We start from the raw sequence: 18,891 nt of genomic DNA on the forward strand, positions 1-18,891 counted from the left end.
CAAGTTCCTACTTTGAATGACAAATAGAGCTATTTAATATTGGTAGTGTTTCTGGTTAAAATAAACAGTTTCATTCCACTGAGTCTACCCTTTTCTGCTTCTAATAATCAGAAAAATATCCGAATACGGATTAGTTTCCTTTTGAGAACTAATTTTAATTGATACGTGAAACCAAAAGTATAACAATTCTTTATAACATGCTTGTCTGTGCAGGAACGTCCTTGGACAAACACATTAGAATAGACAGAACTTGCCATTAAGATCTAAAGTTAAAACAACAACTTCCCCATTTAAATATATATAGCTAGCCACGTAGCTAAGAGGAGGGACCCGCTTCCTTGCGACGAACTGTGTAACTATCCCTTTTACCAGAACCAGCTCCTGAGCTGCATGCAGGTCTTGATGGGTCTGCAAGTAGTTGCTTACGATGTCAAGGTAACAACACACAAGCAAGAGCAGGAACATGCTAGTATCCATCTAGCAGGCAATATGAATACTCTGGGTGTGGGAGTAGTGATCCAGAGACCACTGTACCAACAACTCATGTTCCCCAGTGACGCCACTACTCACCCAACACAATCCCACTGTGCACTGAGAACTACTGGTCGCCAACTATGGTTTCCTCCTATCTGCAAGCTAGTCCAAGAGTTTCACCAAATCTTCAGTTCCCAGAATTTTCTTGAGGCCTCGCAGTTCTCAGACATACAAAGTTCTTAGCATATGTGACTCATCAAGTTAACAAGTCAGACACTCAGATTTGGTCAAACTGTATACACACACAGACCAACCAGCATCTCTTCCAATCCCAGGAGTGAGGTTTTGTACTCAGATTCCAGGAAAAGCGAGACCAAGAGGCTTCAGACCAAGCCTTTTGCAAGCTCCTGATAGGTTAGACTATCACAGAAACCTTTTAAATAGAGGATGCAGAGTTGGTAGCCTTCTATGCATCGTGTGACACGCTAAATATTCCCCTGAGCAGAAGGGAAGATTTCTGGAATCTCGTATGACAGATGAACGTATAACAAGTACTGTTCTAGTGCAAGTGACACCAAGTAACTTTTTCAGTGACCTTCAAACAAAAACAAAAAAACAAAAAAGCTAAAAAAAAAAAAATCCCCAGTGCAGACACAAGATTAAAATTCTATATTAGCATTTCTTTCCCTAATTATGCTACAGTGTTAAGCAAATCCCAATGCTGTATTTTTCAAGTCTTTCTTAATGACTAACCCTGCTTTTCTGCTCCTCTGAAGCCCTGGGATGAATATCACAAAGGGGTAACATTTTTTGTCACTGCAATCCAAATGTTATTCTATTGTTCCCTTCATCTACAAAATCATGTCTTCTACTGTGAGTGAAGCAAAGTAAGCAAGTAAAAACAGGTTGTTTCATGTTCCTAATCAGGAGGCATACAGATCAATGTAAATAATTTTTTGAGCTTGTTCTTAATTTCTCTGGCCCCTCAGGAAATAAACGGTCTTTTGCTACTTCAGTTCTACCCCCCTCATAATCTGCTAAAATAGGGCTAAGATGTGCATATTATAAAGCATCTATAGGACTCTTATTGATTACCACCACCCAGCATACTGCTCGGGAACTTTTACCTGAAATTGTATTTTGCTCCTAATTTAATATGCATCTTCAACAGGAAATGCTTTCCAGCATTTCACATAACACACATGCATATAACCTCGTCTCCACCAAACATGCATATTATACAATCATCTATCACTTCTGAATTTAAGAAGTTCTTCATTTCTTCCAAGAGGAGAAATTAATTAATCACAGAGCAAAAGGAAAAGAATTTTGTAGTGGTCTAAAGTGTATTAAATAAAAGAAAAAAAAAAAAGCCATGTTTAAAGACAGGTCTCAAAAAAAGAAAAAAAAATGTAGTTTCTATTGTGAAAAAGTAGTATCAAAAGGTCAAGTAAGTCTTTTGTAAGTCTCAATTTCACAAAAGAAATACGCATTTTGTTGAAAACCATGATTTACAAATCCATTTTTGTATCACGTATCAGAAGTGAACTACTTTAATCAAAGCAGCTCATGAGTCTGCAAATGGTTCAGTAATATTCAGTCCTTAGGTACAGAAACAAAGAACAGCCACTGACATCACAGTACTATGCTGTTTTAAAGAGACCCATTCAAACAAAACCTAGTCCAATGATATGTGATTATTCCTAGAAGACAAACAGGAAAGAGACATTTTTAATTAAAGAGTAAACAACTGTATGGGATTTTTGGTTTGAAAAGGTCTTCCATGCCACATTTAATTTCTCTCTCAAAATCTCCAGCATGCTGGGTTCCCATGACAAGACAGTTTGCAACCACCATCAAAATAACATTGGATCTCTTAAATGTGTTTTGCATGATCTTGTTCTGTTTTGCAGAATGCAGCAGTGTCACTCTTTCAATAAAGTAAGAAGTTCTGATGATATCTACCTGAAAAGGTCAGGAATACAAGCCCTTCTAGAAAACAAGAGCATGAACAATACATGAAGATCTCAAAGACATCTTAAAATATTTAATAATGTTTCATTCTAGTACTTTGCAATTGAAAACTAATTTCAGATTAATAATAATTTGTAACTATTTCTGAATTTCTTCATGGTACTGTGTGTATTACACAGAGGCATTCTGTCCCGAACATGACCAAAACACGTCACTTACCTTTTCATTATTGTAATAAGAAATGCTGTCTCCATCGAACTTAACCCACCGCTTCTGAAACACACGTTTGCTGTGAATCAAAAATTAATACAATTAAAATCATAAACATAAGTTAACACTGGCTTTTAAGAATGTCTCAAGCACAAATTATAGAAAGGTCAAATCATGTTTAGCTTCCTGTGTTTGGGCCTAAACATTTTGAAAATTAAAATAAATCTTAGCCCTCTCACATCTTTTCAAAGGGAGAATGCCAATTTCAAATATAATAAAAATATCTGGAAACAAGAAGTGCAGTATTACTAGACTTTTATAAATCAGTGTCTTCATGTTTTTAATCAATTCAGTTTCCTTTCTCTCTATTTCCTCCCCGTGTGCTCTATATCACATCTGAAGCAACAGAGGAAAAAGAACTTTCAATTATGTAATTTTGCTTGAAACTAACAAGGACAGGAACTGACTATTTTTTCTGGAGGCAAAGGAATATTGTGAACACAGAGTATACCTTTAACTGTTACAAGCTCTGTAAGATACTTTCCAAAAAGGAAAGCTGAGAACCTAAAAAGACCATCTCATTGCCATATTTATGAGAAGGACATCTCTGTTTACAGGTTATGGTATCTCCAGTTATCAACACCTCCTGAACACTCTCTTCCCTGGCCAATGAATAAATAGCGGTCACACCAAATCACTCATCAAGTACAACATAAAATTTCATTTTCAGTCTGAGTTATCAACTGGACATCATTAATGAGAAGCTCATTTGATTATTTCGGTTTGCCATTAACTCATGCTCTACAAGGACCTCCTAAAAAAATTATTTTTACATGAACCTGAAGTAGTCCATTATGCTCATTAAAAATGTTGACGGCCTATTAGTTATCATCTATAAAAGTTTCAATTCTAAAAATCTATTAAACATGTTAATTAAGCAAGAACAAGACCCCACTCTAACATCTCTTTTCCCAACATTATTTCCTTTCCTGCTAAATGAGTGCTCTGCTTTAGGATTAGTAGACTGTGATAGTTTATCAAAACTTTAATCAAATAGCAGCTCTGGCTTAATTAACTTGTATTATATGACTACAATAAATCATCATTTTTCATAACCTGGAAAGGCCAGTGTAAAATCTATTTTCCATTAAAATGTCAATAAACTTCAAGGTGATGCAGGGAAGAAAAACTGAACCTAAGTACCACATACAATGTGAGTAAACTGAATGGCTTTATAGTTTATAGTGAGTTAAATAAAAAGAGAAGCTGTACTTTAAATGCATGATTTGTAGCAATTTAAGAAAACAGTATATATTCATTCCCCTGAGGAGACACAAAGTGCCAGGTGTAAATGGGAGCTCTACAAAAAGAAGGGGGGGAGGGGGGTAGAACAGAAAGAAACATTCAGTTGGCAGGGACTGAAATAAAATATGACAGTGCTTTAAGGGATGAAAAAAAATAATTGGGTTTTTTTCTTTGGTTGGTTTCTTTAAGTCTTCAGATATTTGAGAAATGGTATTGTAACAAAGAGAACCAAAAAATGTAGTATTCATTAAACGATGCTGAAGAAAAAGTCCTTGAAATTTAGCCAAGGAATATCACTGGCTCAAGGCTAATGACCCTGCAACTGTTCTACTCAGTCCTACCCAGTATTAATTTTGTGGTTAACTCGTTATGTTTTTCAAATAATACATTCTCACACAGTAGTTTAGATAAAGCCTTCAGACTTTGTTCGCAACTCTCTTCCTTCAAATAGCACAAGACGAGTCAACTGGAATCAAGAACTACACTTTTTGTCACTCTATAAGCTAACTGCCAAAAGTGTTGGTTAAAAAAAAAAAAAAAAAAAAAAAAAAGTCCTGTAAGTGAAATAAAACAAAAATGAAAGCTAACTGCAGCTCTCTGAGAAGTCAATACACTAACAATTCTGAAAAAAAGATGTGCAAATGTGTATCATACTGGGAAAGCCTTTTGACTCTGTGTATAATTATTCTTTGATTCTTTAGCAAAAGTAAACAATGACAATCCATAAATGTGAATTAAACTTTTGAAACAATTTAAAAAAAAAAAAAAAGTTTGAGCAGATTGAAATTCCATGATGGTAAAATAGGTTTATTAAACCAGGTTTATTCCTTCTTGTTATTCAGCTTCAACAATGTGTCACTGTATCAACACAAATAAAGCCAAAATCAAAGAAATTAAAACTTGCTAAATCAGAACTCTTAAAAAGGAACAACAACAAAAAATGGAAATTGCTATACAATAGAGCTCCTTCCAGTGGGCTCAAACTAGATTGTATTCTCAACCATTTTAATTCAATAACTTTGTCACTAAACTGAAAAAAGTTTTAATTGCTGTACTAGTTGATGAGTAGTGATGACTATTATAGTCACAAATAATGAAAGGAAAGGCCAAACAGTTAAATATCACCTTTCAGTGTAGCTAAACATACAGTCCCAAGAACAAAGAATGCAGAACTACTAAGGCTTGAGTAGAAGTACAGTAAAGTAGATGTATTACAGCACTAACGAGGACAATAGCTTTCATTTCTAGATGCTAAGTATTAGTGAAGATCAGAAATAGACTTAAAAAGTAAAATTGTGCCACTTTCAATACAAAAAGGGATTCAGAAGAAAGTCGTAAGAACAACTGGAGAACTGGAAACTACCATTTAAAATGAAGAATAGTCTGTTCAGTTTATAAGGAGGAGATTAGAAGAATTTCATCAGAGTTTGCAAATATTTATGAAGGGAAGATCTGATAATAGAGTGCTCTTTAGTGTAAAACAATCTAAGAAGAGCTGGAATTTAAAGTAGGTTAAAATAAAACAATTAAAAAAAAAACCCTTTAAAAAACAACAGAAATTAAACCTAAGATTTTTTTTTTTTAACCTACAAATATGGCAAAGAGTCTATTCTCTTTCTATTGTGTTCCTCTCTCCTTTTCATTATTTGAAATCTTAAAGCAAGACTTGGGCTCAGACGCCTCCCATCAAACTTCAGGCACATCAATAAACTAAACTAGAAGACAATTCACCCTAGATGCATTTCTAAACTCAAAGCTCAACTTATACGCACAATTCTGAAACGAAGAGGATCTCCAGTCACACTAATTATTAATTTATACATCCATGGCAAAATTGGTAAAGTAGTATTGCACTTACTTCGTGGCCCACAGAAAATCAGAAAAAATGTACAGATTGGAAATATTGGTACAAATTAATTCTGTATTTTTCTGCTACAGTTCATGAGTGGTGATCAACATTTTTAATAATTTTTTTTTTCTGAGTGCACCTCCTAAATAAACTTTAGAATAGGTAACGTCATTAAAAACTTATGAATTCAGAAGAGCCCTATGCTCTTGCAACAAAAATAGCTCCCTTTCCTTTCCCACCACAAATGGTAAGCAGTGACCAAATACAAATTTAACATCTCTCATGCAAACAATATTCACAATTATACAGTAATCACTGCAAATACCATACCCTTGAGGGGATAATTTATCCAGCCATCCTGCTTTAACCTTCTTTACCGATGGTCCATAAAAACAAGCATACGGTGTTATTGATTCATTTCCAGTCGAAGTTTGATCTCCATCACATTGCCAAAAATGCATTTGTTCACTGACCAAGTGATCTGAATCTCCACTTTGTATCTTACTACAAGATGCTGAGTGTGTTTTGGCTTTATTTTTCTTTTTCTTTAAAGGTAAAGAACTTTGTTCCACAATAGAATATACAGATTCACTTTCAGATTCTTCGGGTGCTACTGATTTGTTTTCCTGAGACAGGGATTCATTTTTTGCAAATTCCTTTGTCTTCTCTTCCTGATTATTAAAGGAACTAGAAAGAAAAAGTGCATTTTACTCTTAATGTATTGCTACAATGCACATAAAATCATTAATTAGACCAAATATTGGTAAGACATACTATAAATATGTTTATAACTTGTTTAACCATTGTGATAACCACAGACATGCTAAACATAATGTATCTTGTAACTATGACCATACTGAATCCTACTTTCTCCATTCAACAGGACTGGTAGCAAGGTAACACTTGCTGGTTCCTTTGGAAGCCTGAACAGAAATTTAAAATGAATTCTCCTTCCTTAGAAAACTAGCTTCACTCATGTTAATACTTCGGAGGACTTGTAGTATCACCTCTCTCTTCCCTCTCCCACCTCAACAGAAGCCAGGTACAGACTGGAGACTCAAGGAGCACATTAGCTCCCATTTCATCAAACCACTGGCCACTGCCTCATGACACGAGTAGAGAATGTTTTTTAGTTTTGTGTTTGGTTTTTTCCTAATGAGGAGGTAGAGTATGAGAGTACTCGGACATGGTTAGTTAGGAGACATACAAAAATCAAACTTGTGTCCTCCTTGTTCTGACTGGGGAAAAGAGGGACATTTTCCAAATCCACAAAAGATTCTGAAACCTGGGTTAGACAGTCTTGGCACAACCAGAGCCAAACTTTGCCTCCTACAGCATGAGGTAAAGGCTCAAATAGGAGAAAAAAAAAAAAAAAAATACAGTCATGGTTGTGCCTTCAGAGGTAGAGATCTACTTGTGATATCAGTAAATAACTCTTTCCTCTCTACATTTTGAATTTCTCTATAACTCTTATTTAATACCATAGACTCTTGTAAGAAGAATACTCTTCATTCATTCCTAGATCCAATTTATTTTCACAAGCCAGGAATTCATTTCCATGAAGTTCCTAGAAAAGAAATATATTGTAACCAACATTTGTACTGAAATAGTAAGTGATGTTTAAATTACTATAGACATAAATCACACACAAACAACAGACTAACTAGCAAAGCTATTCTTTGCCACATTTTCAAATATGCATTTGAAAGATCATGTTTTTAAAAGTATTCTAAGAAATGTTATTTTCAATGTTTCCATTTTAAATAATAATAATCAGATAAAACATTTGAGCGTAGTCCAAAATACCCGATACAAACAAATTAGATAAAGAAATTCAGTGTGTAGAAATATCAGTGCTCTGATTTTTCTTGAAGCACAACTGAATATTATTTTTACCCTGAAATTTTCTAAGCTCAAGAGCCACGTGTTGCATGCAGGTCAAGTATACCATTTATGATTTGCCACTGCTAGCCTGTCTTTCATATCAATACTTTTTCTCTGAATTAAATGTACAGCCTTCACAGTGCACTAAAGATAAAATAATGGTAAATTCAAATTCCTACAGTAACACTAAACTCAGCCATATCAAATATATCTCACATTTTCTTGCCAAGCTCTTCTTCCTAAAAGGCACATTTATTAATGTTTGTTTAGAAATCTTTATCACAAACTGCTTGCAGTGTACAAATGTCAAGGTTAACACTGTTCAAGAACATTACATTTCACACTTTCTAAAGTTGATCTGACAATCATATTGCATTACTAAGCTTCTCAATACTCCTCTTTCTTCCTTTCAAAAAAAACAAAACTAAAATTAACATCTTTGTGCTTTCTGATGGAAGTGTTTTCATTTACTCATTTAAGCTTTGATGTGTATGTCACGAAGCTGAAGGGTGGCAGAAAAAAGTGGATAAGCTTTCACAACGGTTGCCATTTGTTTTCTGAGCAGCAGTACCTCATCTTGTACTTGAGGGCTGCACCTTGGCAACATGAAAAGACAAGCTTAAAAAAAGCACATAGCCCAAAGCTGAGTATGTGTATATTGCAGTAAGAACTGTGGAAATCACAGGCTGCTGCTAGGATAAATCTAGGTGAACAGTCTGCCCTCCTCTGCCAGCCAGATCCATTATAAAAAAAAAACCACCAAAAAACAACCACCACCACCCCCACACCACACTATTAACTATGTTGTAGCACCAAGGATTAGACAAAAAAATTAAAAACCAAGACATCCATACACCTTGCAAACAAACGAAACAGAAAACTCAAAAGCAACCTGTCCACTGCTTATGAAATGCTTAGATTGACTGGAACCTCACAAAAGGAGGGGAAATGGCAGTGTCCCACTTCTACACAATAGTCAAGAGGCTAATACCATCGCCCAGGAAGCATGTTCAGAGTAAAAATGGTCAATATCTTTTATCTTCATTTGCTTATCAGGATACAAACCATACCCACTGAAGCTATGTGGTAGTACCTCTTCCTTCCTCTCATGAACCATTATGGCAACAGTTTTATGTCCTGCTTGTGCCCACTCTACAATCTTCAGCACTTGGGCAAGTGAATTCAGGGAGCCCGGGAACTTCCAAGCAATAATCAAGAAATGCATTTCTATTGCCAGTACATTTTAAAATGTAGAAGTCCACAAATGAAGACAGGTTGTGGGGATAGGGAGTTCTATTTGCTCACAAAGACATATATTTCACCCAAATTAAATCCCAAGCATTTCCAATGTCTTGTTTACAGAATTACTCTGCAAGATGCTCAGACTCAAGACAAGACAAAACTCCCATTTCCCACCTCCTGCAAATCTCTGAGGTATTATACAAAGGTAGTTAGCAGCAGCGTTTTCTCCTGCAGACACCTTTATAGACAGAAGTATTTCTTAAAAGACAGGTATATATATTACACAGAAACTGTCTCTAAATATGTGCTGTTCTTACACATAGGAAGCACCTACCCTTAAGGAAGAAATCTGGCTTCTGGATCCCAGACGGAACTACTTGCTGCCTACTTGCAGCCCTGTATAAAAATTCTCTACTTCCGATCAGGAAATAATTCAGATACATTTTTGGTTTTAGCTTCTTCTAACAGGTAGTCTTGCTGATCACAACAGCAAGTCAGGAAACAGACTGCATGAAGAGTATCAGGACTGAGGCTACATTAAACAAAGACTCAATGCCGTTCAGGACAGGCATCTTCCTTAAGAGATACGACCTTAATCTTCTATTAAAGCTAATGTCACACAGTTCTCGTCAGGTTGATTCTTGAATCATGGTTTGGCAATACAATTTTATAACAGGTCCATAAAGATAAATTCCTCCTTTTAAAATATTAAGGGTTCTTATTTTGAAGTGGTAAGACTTACAATCCGGCCAGCATTCCACCATATCACAATGCTTAGGAGCTCACATAGTTTACTGAACTCAATATGCATGTTTAATTTAGTCTGACAGTCTACAGCACGAAATAAAGCCAATACTTCACTCTAGAGGCCTGAACTCATTAGAATTCAGTTTTTCTGTGAAGGAATTCTAATATGCTTGACTCTTCAGTTGGACACAACAATAGATCAGCTCTAAAACATTTGGATTTTTATTTGTGTTACTTTTAAATCAATATATTAAAAAAAAATGTTCCTTCTTCAGGTTGCCCTTTAGAGGTTTCTGCTTCTGGTTATCTTTCTTCCTGACCCAAGTCAAAGGCATATTTTCTGTATAACCTTAATTCCCTTTTCTCTCACGCTCACTTACCTCCAGTCTGTAGTGACTCATTACCTATTTCTACAGACACTCCCTTTATAACAGCCTATAGAAGCCTTTTCTTCTTTACATCAATAAAACAGGAAGAAGGGTAATGGCCAACTTATAAGCCCTTAGAACAAACTTCAGTCAGTCAGTATAACAATTTGCTACATTTGCTTGTATATAGACAAACTATATTCTCATGTGAGGTTCTTTTAAAGTGAAGCAGCAGTTACAAGCCCTCAAAATCTCAGATACTTTACAGTGTTATCTAAACTTTCTTATTTGTTCCTAGGATACTTGATACCTACTGAAAAAAATCTGAAAGTTAACTGTATCTTAGGACCTTTGTTTTATGGTTCTTTTTTATGACCTTTGTCTGCAATTAAGTTCTAATGGAACTAAAATTAACTATGAAGTTTCCAACAGGCATATGATAAATATAACTCAAAAAATTGTTCACTTACATGAAAGTGATAATTAAAATCCAAATCTTCAGATCAGGGAAAGTATGTTATAATATACTGCATTAATCGTGATTCTACAACCAGCAGAAATAACAATTTTATTTCAAGCAGTTAATCTAGTTTAACAGCATGGTATTTTTGTATTTGGTGCCTTTGTAAGATAAGAAAGATTGCTGACAACCTTCCTGGGTATGCTTTTTTATAACCAACCATTTCAATAAAATGCACAGAATAATGCTAAGAAGTAACAAGAACGCTAGGAAACTTTTTTCTAGAAAACCTGCTCATGCCATTGAACTAATTACAAAGAAGTTAAATTTTGAATTTTTAAAGACATTGGCACAGACAACTAACTGGCACAGACAAGACATTGTACACAAGGAAAGAAAACGAAAGCTCAAGTGTCACTTTTGTGTGCAGATAACAAGAACTAGAAACAATATATTAATTTATGTGTACCTCCTTAAAAAGTCAACAACAACAAAAAAAAAGCACAACATATTTACAAAGAAAAGAAAGCACAGACCAAAAATAGAGATCAGCTCTTCTAAAACCACTCCCATTAGAAGATGAAATTTGAACCATTTATTTTCACTGACCAATTCTCAACAAATTAAAATTGGGGGGGGAAAAAAAATCTTAGGTATCCGTTTGAGTAGCTTTCATTTTAGTCGACCATTTACAATAGTTTAAAAAGTGAAACATTAGAGTGAAGACCAGGACAGAAACTAAGAATAATTTATTGTTTTCTCTAACTCTGTGGCTTGAAATCGGCTGGGACAAGTATAAGCAATCACAGAACCAACAATTTCTGGTCTGCATCCTGCTGAGACAGAAGCAGGAGCTGGGATTCGCTGCATTTGGCAGATGCCTCACTAAGCTAATTTACCTCCCAGACCTCCACATGATTCAGAACTCTGTCCACATGCCATCTATGGCATTCACACCATCAATTACTGACTCCAACAAAAACGTTCACTTCAGAGAATCCTACAACAAAAGTGACTTTCTGGGTATACAGCAAGTTTAGGGGATGCATGAAAAATATCAAAAGTCCTGAGAACTTTCATATACAGGAATTAAAAAAGGGTATGGCCAAAAGTGACCATTAGATCATCCACGCTAACATGTAAACTGCTTTCATAGGATATATATACAAGCTTGTGTAGAGATGCCCAGTCTTGATCTGCAATTATCAGAAGACAGAAAAGCCACTTTTACCTTTACTAGTCAATTCTAATCGTTATCCACCACTTAACCTCACTTAGGCAAAGTATTACAATATACTACTGTACCTAACAGGGTAAAAGGAAGGCTTCAAGGTAGTCTGCAATTGCCTGTAACTGACTGTTTTGCATTTGATATGGCAGCTCTGGGTATTAAAAAAAAAAAAAAAAAAAAAAAAGCCATTTATCTGTCCTATGTTGTTTAAAAAAAAAAAAAAAAAAACAAAAAAACCCCAACCAACACACACCACAGCTTCCTATTACTATTGAACAGTACAAAGTGTACCTCAAGATTAAGAAAAGTCACTAGTCCACAAACATTTACAGTATAAACCTTTTGCATGTACCTAAAAAGACAGAAAAGGTACTGGGAACTGAAAAAGCAGAGAAAAAAGAATTAAGGGCTATATAAAATACATAACATGAAGATTAAAGTGAGGATAGACCATTTATATCCAGACTTCTCAACTTACTTTAGCATCTTTAGGGTTGTCACAAATAAAGGTTTCCCCATATGGAGAGATGATGGGTGGCTTTTCTTCTGTGAAAGTTTCTTAAAGCAAAAAAGGTAAATAAATACAGAGTCATACAGTGCAATGCTCTACTAAAGTACTAATAAAATCAACAAAGGACACAGATTTTTCTGCTTATGATTTCTCTGTCCTTCTCAGAAAAAATTTTGAAGAACTCTAGACACCTTTTTTCCCCTGAGACACTACCTACTCAGACACTACTACAACTACTACAGAATTTGGATATAACTTGCATACAGGCATTTTCTTATTTCCTACCCTGCATCAAGTTAAAAAAAAACAAAACCTTTTGTTGCGTACTCTTAGAAGCAATAGCTCCAAAATGTCCTTTATTCTGACTTAAAAAAAAAAAAAAACAAACCACCACACAAAAACTCATTTGTGCAGTCTTCATTTTGCCACCAAGTCTTTGCTTGAAATTAATATGCATAACTTCAAATAAGATGCACCTCTAGAATATGAAAGAACTTTTGTTTACAACTGACTGCACAAGACTTCTAAACTCTTCCAGTAAACTATTTAATACAATTAATTTCCTGTTATTTCCTGGAGCTATGAGCACTAACAAATTAAACAGTGTTAGTCAGGAACACACTCCTTATATCTTTCAAGAGAAAGCTCACTCTGCTTAAAAAACCCTGGATCTAATCTTAGAAACTCAAAATATTGTAGTCTAAAAAAAGTATACTGAAATAAATGAGGTTTAAAGACTGGATTTTCTAATTTTCACTTTATTCGTTCATAAACAAAAACTAAGTAAAAATGCAGAAGTTGTTAAATGCTCTGCTATTACATAGATCACTTTTTCCAGACCTCCCAGATGCCAAATATTTCTTAAAATAAGCAACTCAATACTCATTTTAGACAACTTCTGGTCTGAGGTTTCTTTTTCCTCAATATTCAAGATGTAAATATCAGCGTGCTTAACTCACTGTTTTGTGGAATTTGCCTCCCAGTACAAGAAGTATTTACAAGATCCACATTTCTTCTTTTCTGAAGGGAACTTGAACAAAACAAAGCACAAAATGAAAACATTAAGTGAAATTTCGCAGAAACGGAGCAAAAACATCTTATGCAGTTAAACTATTAAAATTATATACAAAAATAGAAATAGTTAATTTTAAGTCTTGGGAAAATTTCTAATTTAATTTAAATGTCACCCAACAATATGTTTTCCTCCCTTTATGACACTGAATACTTCTCTGATCCTAGCACACATCTTGAGTTTGGGGGGTTTGTTTTTGTTTTGAATTGATCTTATGATACATTTAGATTGCTGAGAAGCATGGAGATCCCCCAGTCTTCCTCCATCCTTTACCTTCTCTTCTCCTTCACACTGATTACCAATGACTGTATTTAAAGAAGGTTGTACTATGAAAGTCTAATTTAACATTAAGCTCAAAGGGAGCCTGGGCATGGGAATCCAGACAAAACATTCTCTCAACCACTGAAAAAAATTGCTGTAGTTTTGATTTCCTAAGGTGATTTTTTTTTCCCAGAATGTTTTCAATCTGAGACATAAATGACATTGCATTGCAACTGCCTGTGACTACCACTGCACATTTTGTAGATAGATAAGAATGTATCCCCATACACAACAGAAAAATTATTTTATTATTGGTGTTGTGCTGGCCCCTAAGTATTTCAGCGATTTCAAGTGTAGTGGCACTTATCATGCTACTAAAGATCACATTTTTTTAATTATTATTCTTCTTGAGATTTCAGGCTGAGACAGCAGCTTTAGAACAGCAACACAGGAATAAATATGCCAGAATTAGTACATTTCTAGCCCATCTTCACTATTCTAGCAGTCTGTATTAGAGCTGTTTTCAGCCAAGCTCTGATTTCCCCTGTTAACATGAATAATTAGTAATTTTTCCTCTTAATTTCATTTTCTCTGCTTGAAATAACAGTGATACAGATCCTCATGCATCCTTATAGAATATTCTGTGACAGATAAATACCATACAAGATCCTTGAAGTTTTTCTAACAGTTTGCAGGTCCTCCATCCTTCAAAGCCAAAAATAAGTATGTTTTACTAAAAATATCAATATTCCTAATTTTTGTTTCCCCACTTGACATATTGAGAAACTTTATTCTTTTAAGATTAGCTGTATTCAAAACTTCAGAAATACTGTCCCATGAAGTCCAAGTTGAATTACTCCATATCACAGGCTGATGTTTCTCTATGACAGAGGGCATACATTTATGAACTATTATTTCATATTATTTTTAATCCATGCCTAAATCTGCCCCAAACAAGTTATCAGATTAAAGACAAAAGCCACACCTTATAAAGTTACTTGACATTTCAAAAGTTATCCAGCTTATATCAGTTAAGTTCCTCAATGATATTTTGTAAAATCCTGGTTTTAGAAAACATAAGGTGAATTTGGCCAGTGGAGGTGGATCATGGCCTAGCTCCCATACATAATTGTCTACCATCCTGAGTTATAATTACAAAAAATACACAGCAAATACTTTAAAAATGTGTTTCTTCATACATTTTACTAAAATTGATGTCGTTTCATCTTTTGAAGCTACATTAGCAAACTAACTTCATGCATTTGTAACAACCTGATTTTAAAGAACCTGGTATGCTTGTTAAAAAAAAAAAAAACCTAACTTTTTCAACACAGACCAGATTTTTTGTTGTTAGGCTGGGGTTTTTTAAGGGTATTAATAGCATTAAAAGAAATTAGAGATACAGATAAGCAGCTTTGACTCAAAGAGCTTTTAAAATGATGGTTTTCTTCCTTATGTAAAACTGTGAGTCACTGGCTTAGTTTCAGGGTGGATGGATTTAAAAGTGGGTAATGGTAATAGCAACGAGTGAAGATAAATTCACCAGGAAATGAAAAATAACAAATCAGCTTACAAAGACCTTCATTTTTTAAATTCATATATTTTTCAGGACTTTTGTATTCTGTTTTGATTATGTACCTACATGTATGTATACCTGGCAAGAAAACTTGCTAATAAGCAATTCCCAGCAATCAAAATCTTTTTGTCATTTTTGGAAAAGTTCTAACTTATGTAAAGTAAAAACTATCTCAAGATATAAAATAAATGAAATAAGCTTACTGTGAATATCTGCTTGAAAGATTATGTATAACAAACAACATACAGTGCAAGCTATAAAATGATAATAATTTGTCAATGCTCAATAGAATAGAACGGTTAGGTAGTTATTGTACAAATTGAATACCTGGATTAAAAGACAGAAAAATACTGAAGACTTCTTTGGGGGCAAATAAGATTGAAAAAAATCTTATATCTACACCAATCTATGACTTTCCCTAACCATTTCCAAAATTTAATACCTCTTCAGATTAATGATCTTCTTTATTTTGCTCTTTAAAGGAAGGTTAGTGCAAGCAGTCTACCAATCACAAAGTGTGCCAATTTTACAAAGATATAATAATAATTTCAATTAAATTATCACTTTGTTACAATTGTGGCAATTAAGACCCACTATTTTCATATATTAAGAGGTACCGGATGCGGCTCAGGCTGCATACTCTTCCCCACCGCCCTTTCTTTATGCATAAACAGGATGAAAGGGTGTGATGAGGCAGCGACTGGTCTTGCTAAAGGCTGAGAGACTGGAAAGGTGAGAGCTTCACACTGGGCTGAGCTGAGCTGTTTTATTCAATATACTCCTGTCACCTCACAAATAAAGTGCGGGAGAGAGGTCAGTGCAAGCAGTCACTGCTTCAAAGTCTTTACTGGCATTCATCTGCTGAGTGTTTTAAATGAATGAAGCTTTTGTTTTCAAACTCATTCAAAACACGTTTTCTTTTCTATCTATCTCAAGACCTAACCCTCCCATAATGCAAACACGTCAAAAGGTGCTCTAGCACGCTGTGTTAGAGCTTTGGGGTCCATGGACTCCTTGCAGAGGTAAATCAATGGTGATGCTTGACCATAGGAAAAGAGAGGGAGCGGCTTTTCCCTCCTAAAAAATTTGCTTTGTGTGACAGAACACAGAATAGAGAGAGACAGCAGCACCAGCTTGGGCACCTCATTAGCAATCTTGACCACTTATATGTTAAGAAACGGAGTTGAAAGAGTATCAGCACCAAGCAAGAAGTTTCAACCATAGGATCTGCCAGTTGCAGAAAATAAACAGCGCCTGCTCAGGCCAAGCACCATCATCTATTTCATTTATTTACATTTTCTCCCAAACACAGCATGTTTTCCAGAATTACTTTTGGTCTATTTCTTCTTATTTCTCTTAATAAAGAGCCAGAGCAATCCCACTACTGAACAATACAGGTAACAAAGTTGGGGGATATGAAAAAAATCTAAAAGTATATAGAGTTCATCAGCCTGAAATTTTTTCTGTGTAGCATTCTGTAAAACAAACAGGTCTGCCATGTTATAAATCTGCTTAAGCTTTTTCTTTGAACAGATTGCTGCTCTGAATGATGCAACAGTAGCTATTTCACCTAAGAGTGACAGCTAAATTACATGATCCAAAGCCTCTAAAACTATCTCTATACTTATTACGTTTAATCTTGCACTAAATGCACGTCAGGGGTTAGCTTCATTGATTGCATTACTTTCACTATTTTGTCTTTCAAAAGCCTCAATTTTTCCACTCATGTCTGTACGGAAGAAGTCACTTAGACCAAAACTATCAAGAGGCCATGAAACTTCCAATCCACTGTATTTAACCCTTTGTTCTGTTCCACAACATGACTGGGGAACTATATTAAAAATTTAAGACTTCTCACTTAAATACAGAATGCAGGGTCTCAGAAAGTGTGATGACTTTGTCTAATAAAGACGTTCTGGATGCAGATTATTTCAATTTTAGAAGATGATTTGCAATTCCCTTAACAATTCCAGTGCTTTTAGATACCTTTTGAGTGATCTTTACTAATTCTGTATCAACAGAGAGCTCATGTTATAAGAAGGAAAAGTCTAGCTGACAAGAATCTAGCATGATTACACATCACTTCAATACTGGTCAACGAAAAACACTACTAAAATCTGCACAATAACCCCACTATCAAGAACACTGTGTAATTGTCACTTTTTTTTTTTAATTCTGCACCCCTCAGTAGTACAGAGATGCCACATATACTTCAAAGAAGAAAGAAAACCAAAATATTTCCAATTTCTAAAATGCTATGGTGTCTTATCAGCTGACAGTGTGTTTTGTTACAGGCAAGAGCCAGGAGCACAGGTGAGGCACAGGGAAGCAGATATAATTGCAAGAGAAGCAAGCACATTATTAGTAATAAAAAGTGACATAGTCACAGCACTACTAAAGGGCACAAGGAGACCCACCATATGAACTTTTTGTGCCAGAAGGCACATAGGAGATCATGAGAAAAGCATTTCCTTGCATAAAAATTTAATGACTAATATCCATGAACAACTAGAAGGAAGTGTTGAGTTTCCCAGAAGATTTCAGCAGGATTTCTCTGCCTCTATGGAAAAGCCTTCACACAATGTAATGAGGACGAAACTAGCATCTATCAATAAAAGTCAGTTGAGAATGTTTGTCTATGCAATTCTGCAAGACAGACACTATCTTTCCTGAGGTTAAAGATGCTGCAAGCTACTATTTTAAAGTTCTGTATTAATTCTTTGCCTCTAAAAAAATACCCAGCAAGGTTATCAAAAATGTTTCTGTGAAGTTTAAGTTCTGATTTGAATTTCTGGTTTAGCCTTGATCTTCCTCAGACAGACTGCTACTTGTTCTTCAGGATTTCCATATTATTATAACTAGAGCATAAAGATGAAGAAAATAAGCTGGGCTCACAAATCAAAACAGTGGGTAATGAAGTTAGTGACCTAGTCACATATCAATCACTAATAGACTGGGATTTGGAGGATTTACTTCAATGGTGGGAAGATTACAAATACAGCGTATTCTCTCTACTGGATGATTGTTTCTCAAAAGACATTAAGAGTACTCTTTTAGTAGCTAGTTATTGTTATCTTTTAGGATGATTCCCATTTCAGCTCAGCAGGAATAGCTTTATTATATGAAGTAGGGATAATCACTCTACAAAAGTTAACGTAAAGCTACTCCTCACTGAAAGACGTTTATACTTAAGTTTCAATAAGCACAATTTTTTTGTGATTTAGAAGGCACTGATGAAACATTTTTTAAGGCACACAAAAATCTCTTACTTGTTGCAAAGAATCTTTGCCTCTCCATCTGTTCAAACAATTGTATTACAACATTTAATACTGATTTCTTTCAATAATCTAAAAGAAACTTATAAATGATGAGAAAACTCTGCGTTTAGGGCATGTATAAACTCGCTAATGATGTTTCTAACTGCTGAGATATGCAGATGAAAAAGACAAGATAAATACAAAACATTCTCAGACATGTCCCTTCCAGGCATAGCTAGTGGTTTAAAAAGAAAAAAAAAAAAAAACTAAAAAAAGTGCAACCTAATGATTTGGATATGGCTACACCAACAAAACTTTACATATGCCTTGGCATGAATTTTTCTTCTCTGTTTAAGACACTTAACCAGCATGACGAGTAAAAGCTTATAGTTAATAGAACCAAAAATATCACCAATTAATCTGTGGGGAGATATTCTTCATTTACACAGCCTGTAATATTATGATCAACT

General features: G+C 34.9%; 1 protein-coding gene across 1 annotated transcript in view; it reads right to left on the reverse strand.

The window, feature by feature from the left end:
* Positions 1-18,891, reverse strand: part of ARAP2 (ArfGAP with RhoGAP domain, ankyrin repeat and PH domain 2) — a 132,369-nt gene that overhangs the window by 104,985 nt on the left and 8,493 nt on the right. The window contains exons 5-9 of the mRNA XM_050896198.1: positions 13,215-13,285; positions 12,223-12,302; positions 7,294-7,379; positions 6,143-6,499; positions 2,668-2,737 (exon numbers count right to left, since the gene is read on the reverse strand). Coding sequence (XP_050752155.1) covers positions 2,668-2,737; positions 6,143-6,499; positions 7,294-7,379; positions 12,223-12,302; positions 13,215-13,285 — 664 coding nt within the window. The remainder of the gene's footprint in view (positions 1-2,667; positions 2,738-6,142; positions 6,500-7,293; positions 7,380-12,222; positions 12,303-13,214; positions 13,286-18,891) is intronic.

Source organism: Gymnogyps californianus, chromosome 4 (assembly GCF_018139145.2).
Source record: "Gymnogyps californianus isolate 813 chromosome 4, ASM1813914v2, whole genome shotgun sequence".
Taxonomy (NCBI): domain Eukaryota; kingdom Metazoa; phylum Chordata; class Aves; order Accipitriformes; family Cathartidae; genus Gymnogyps; species Gymnogyps californianus.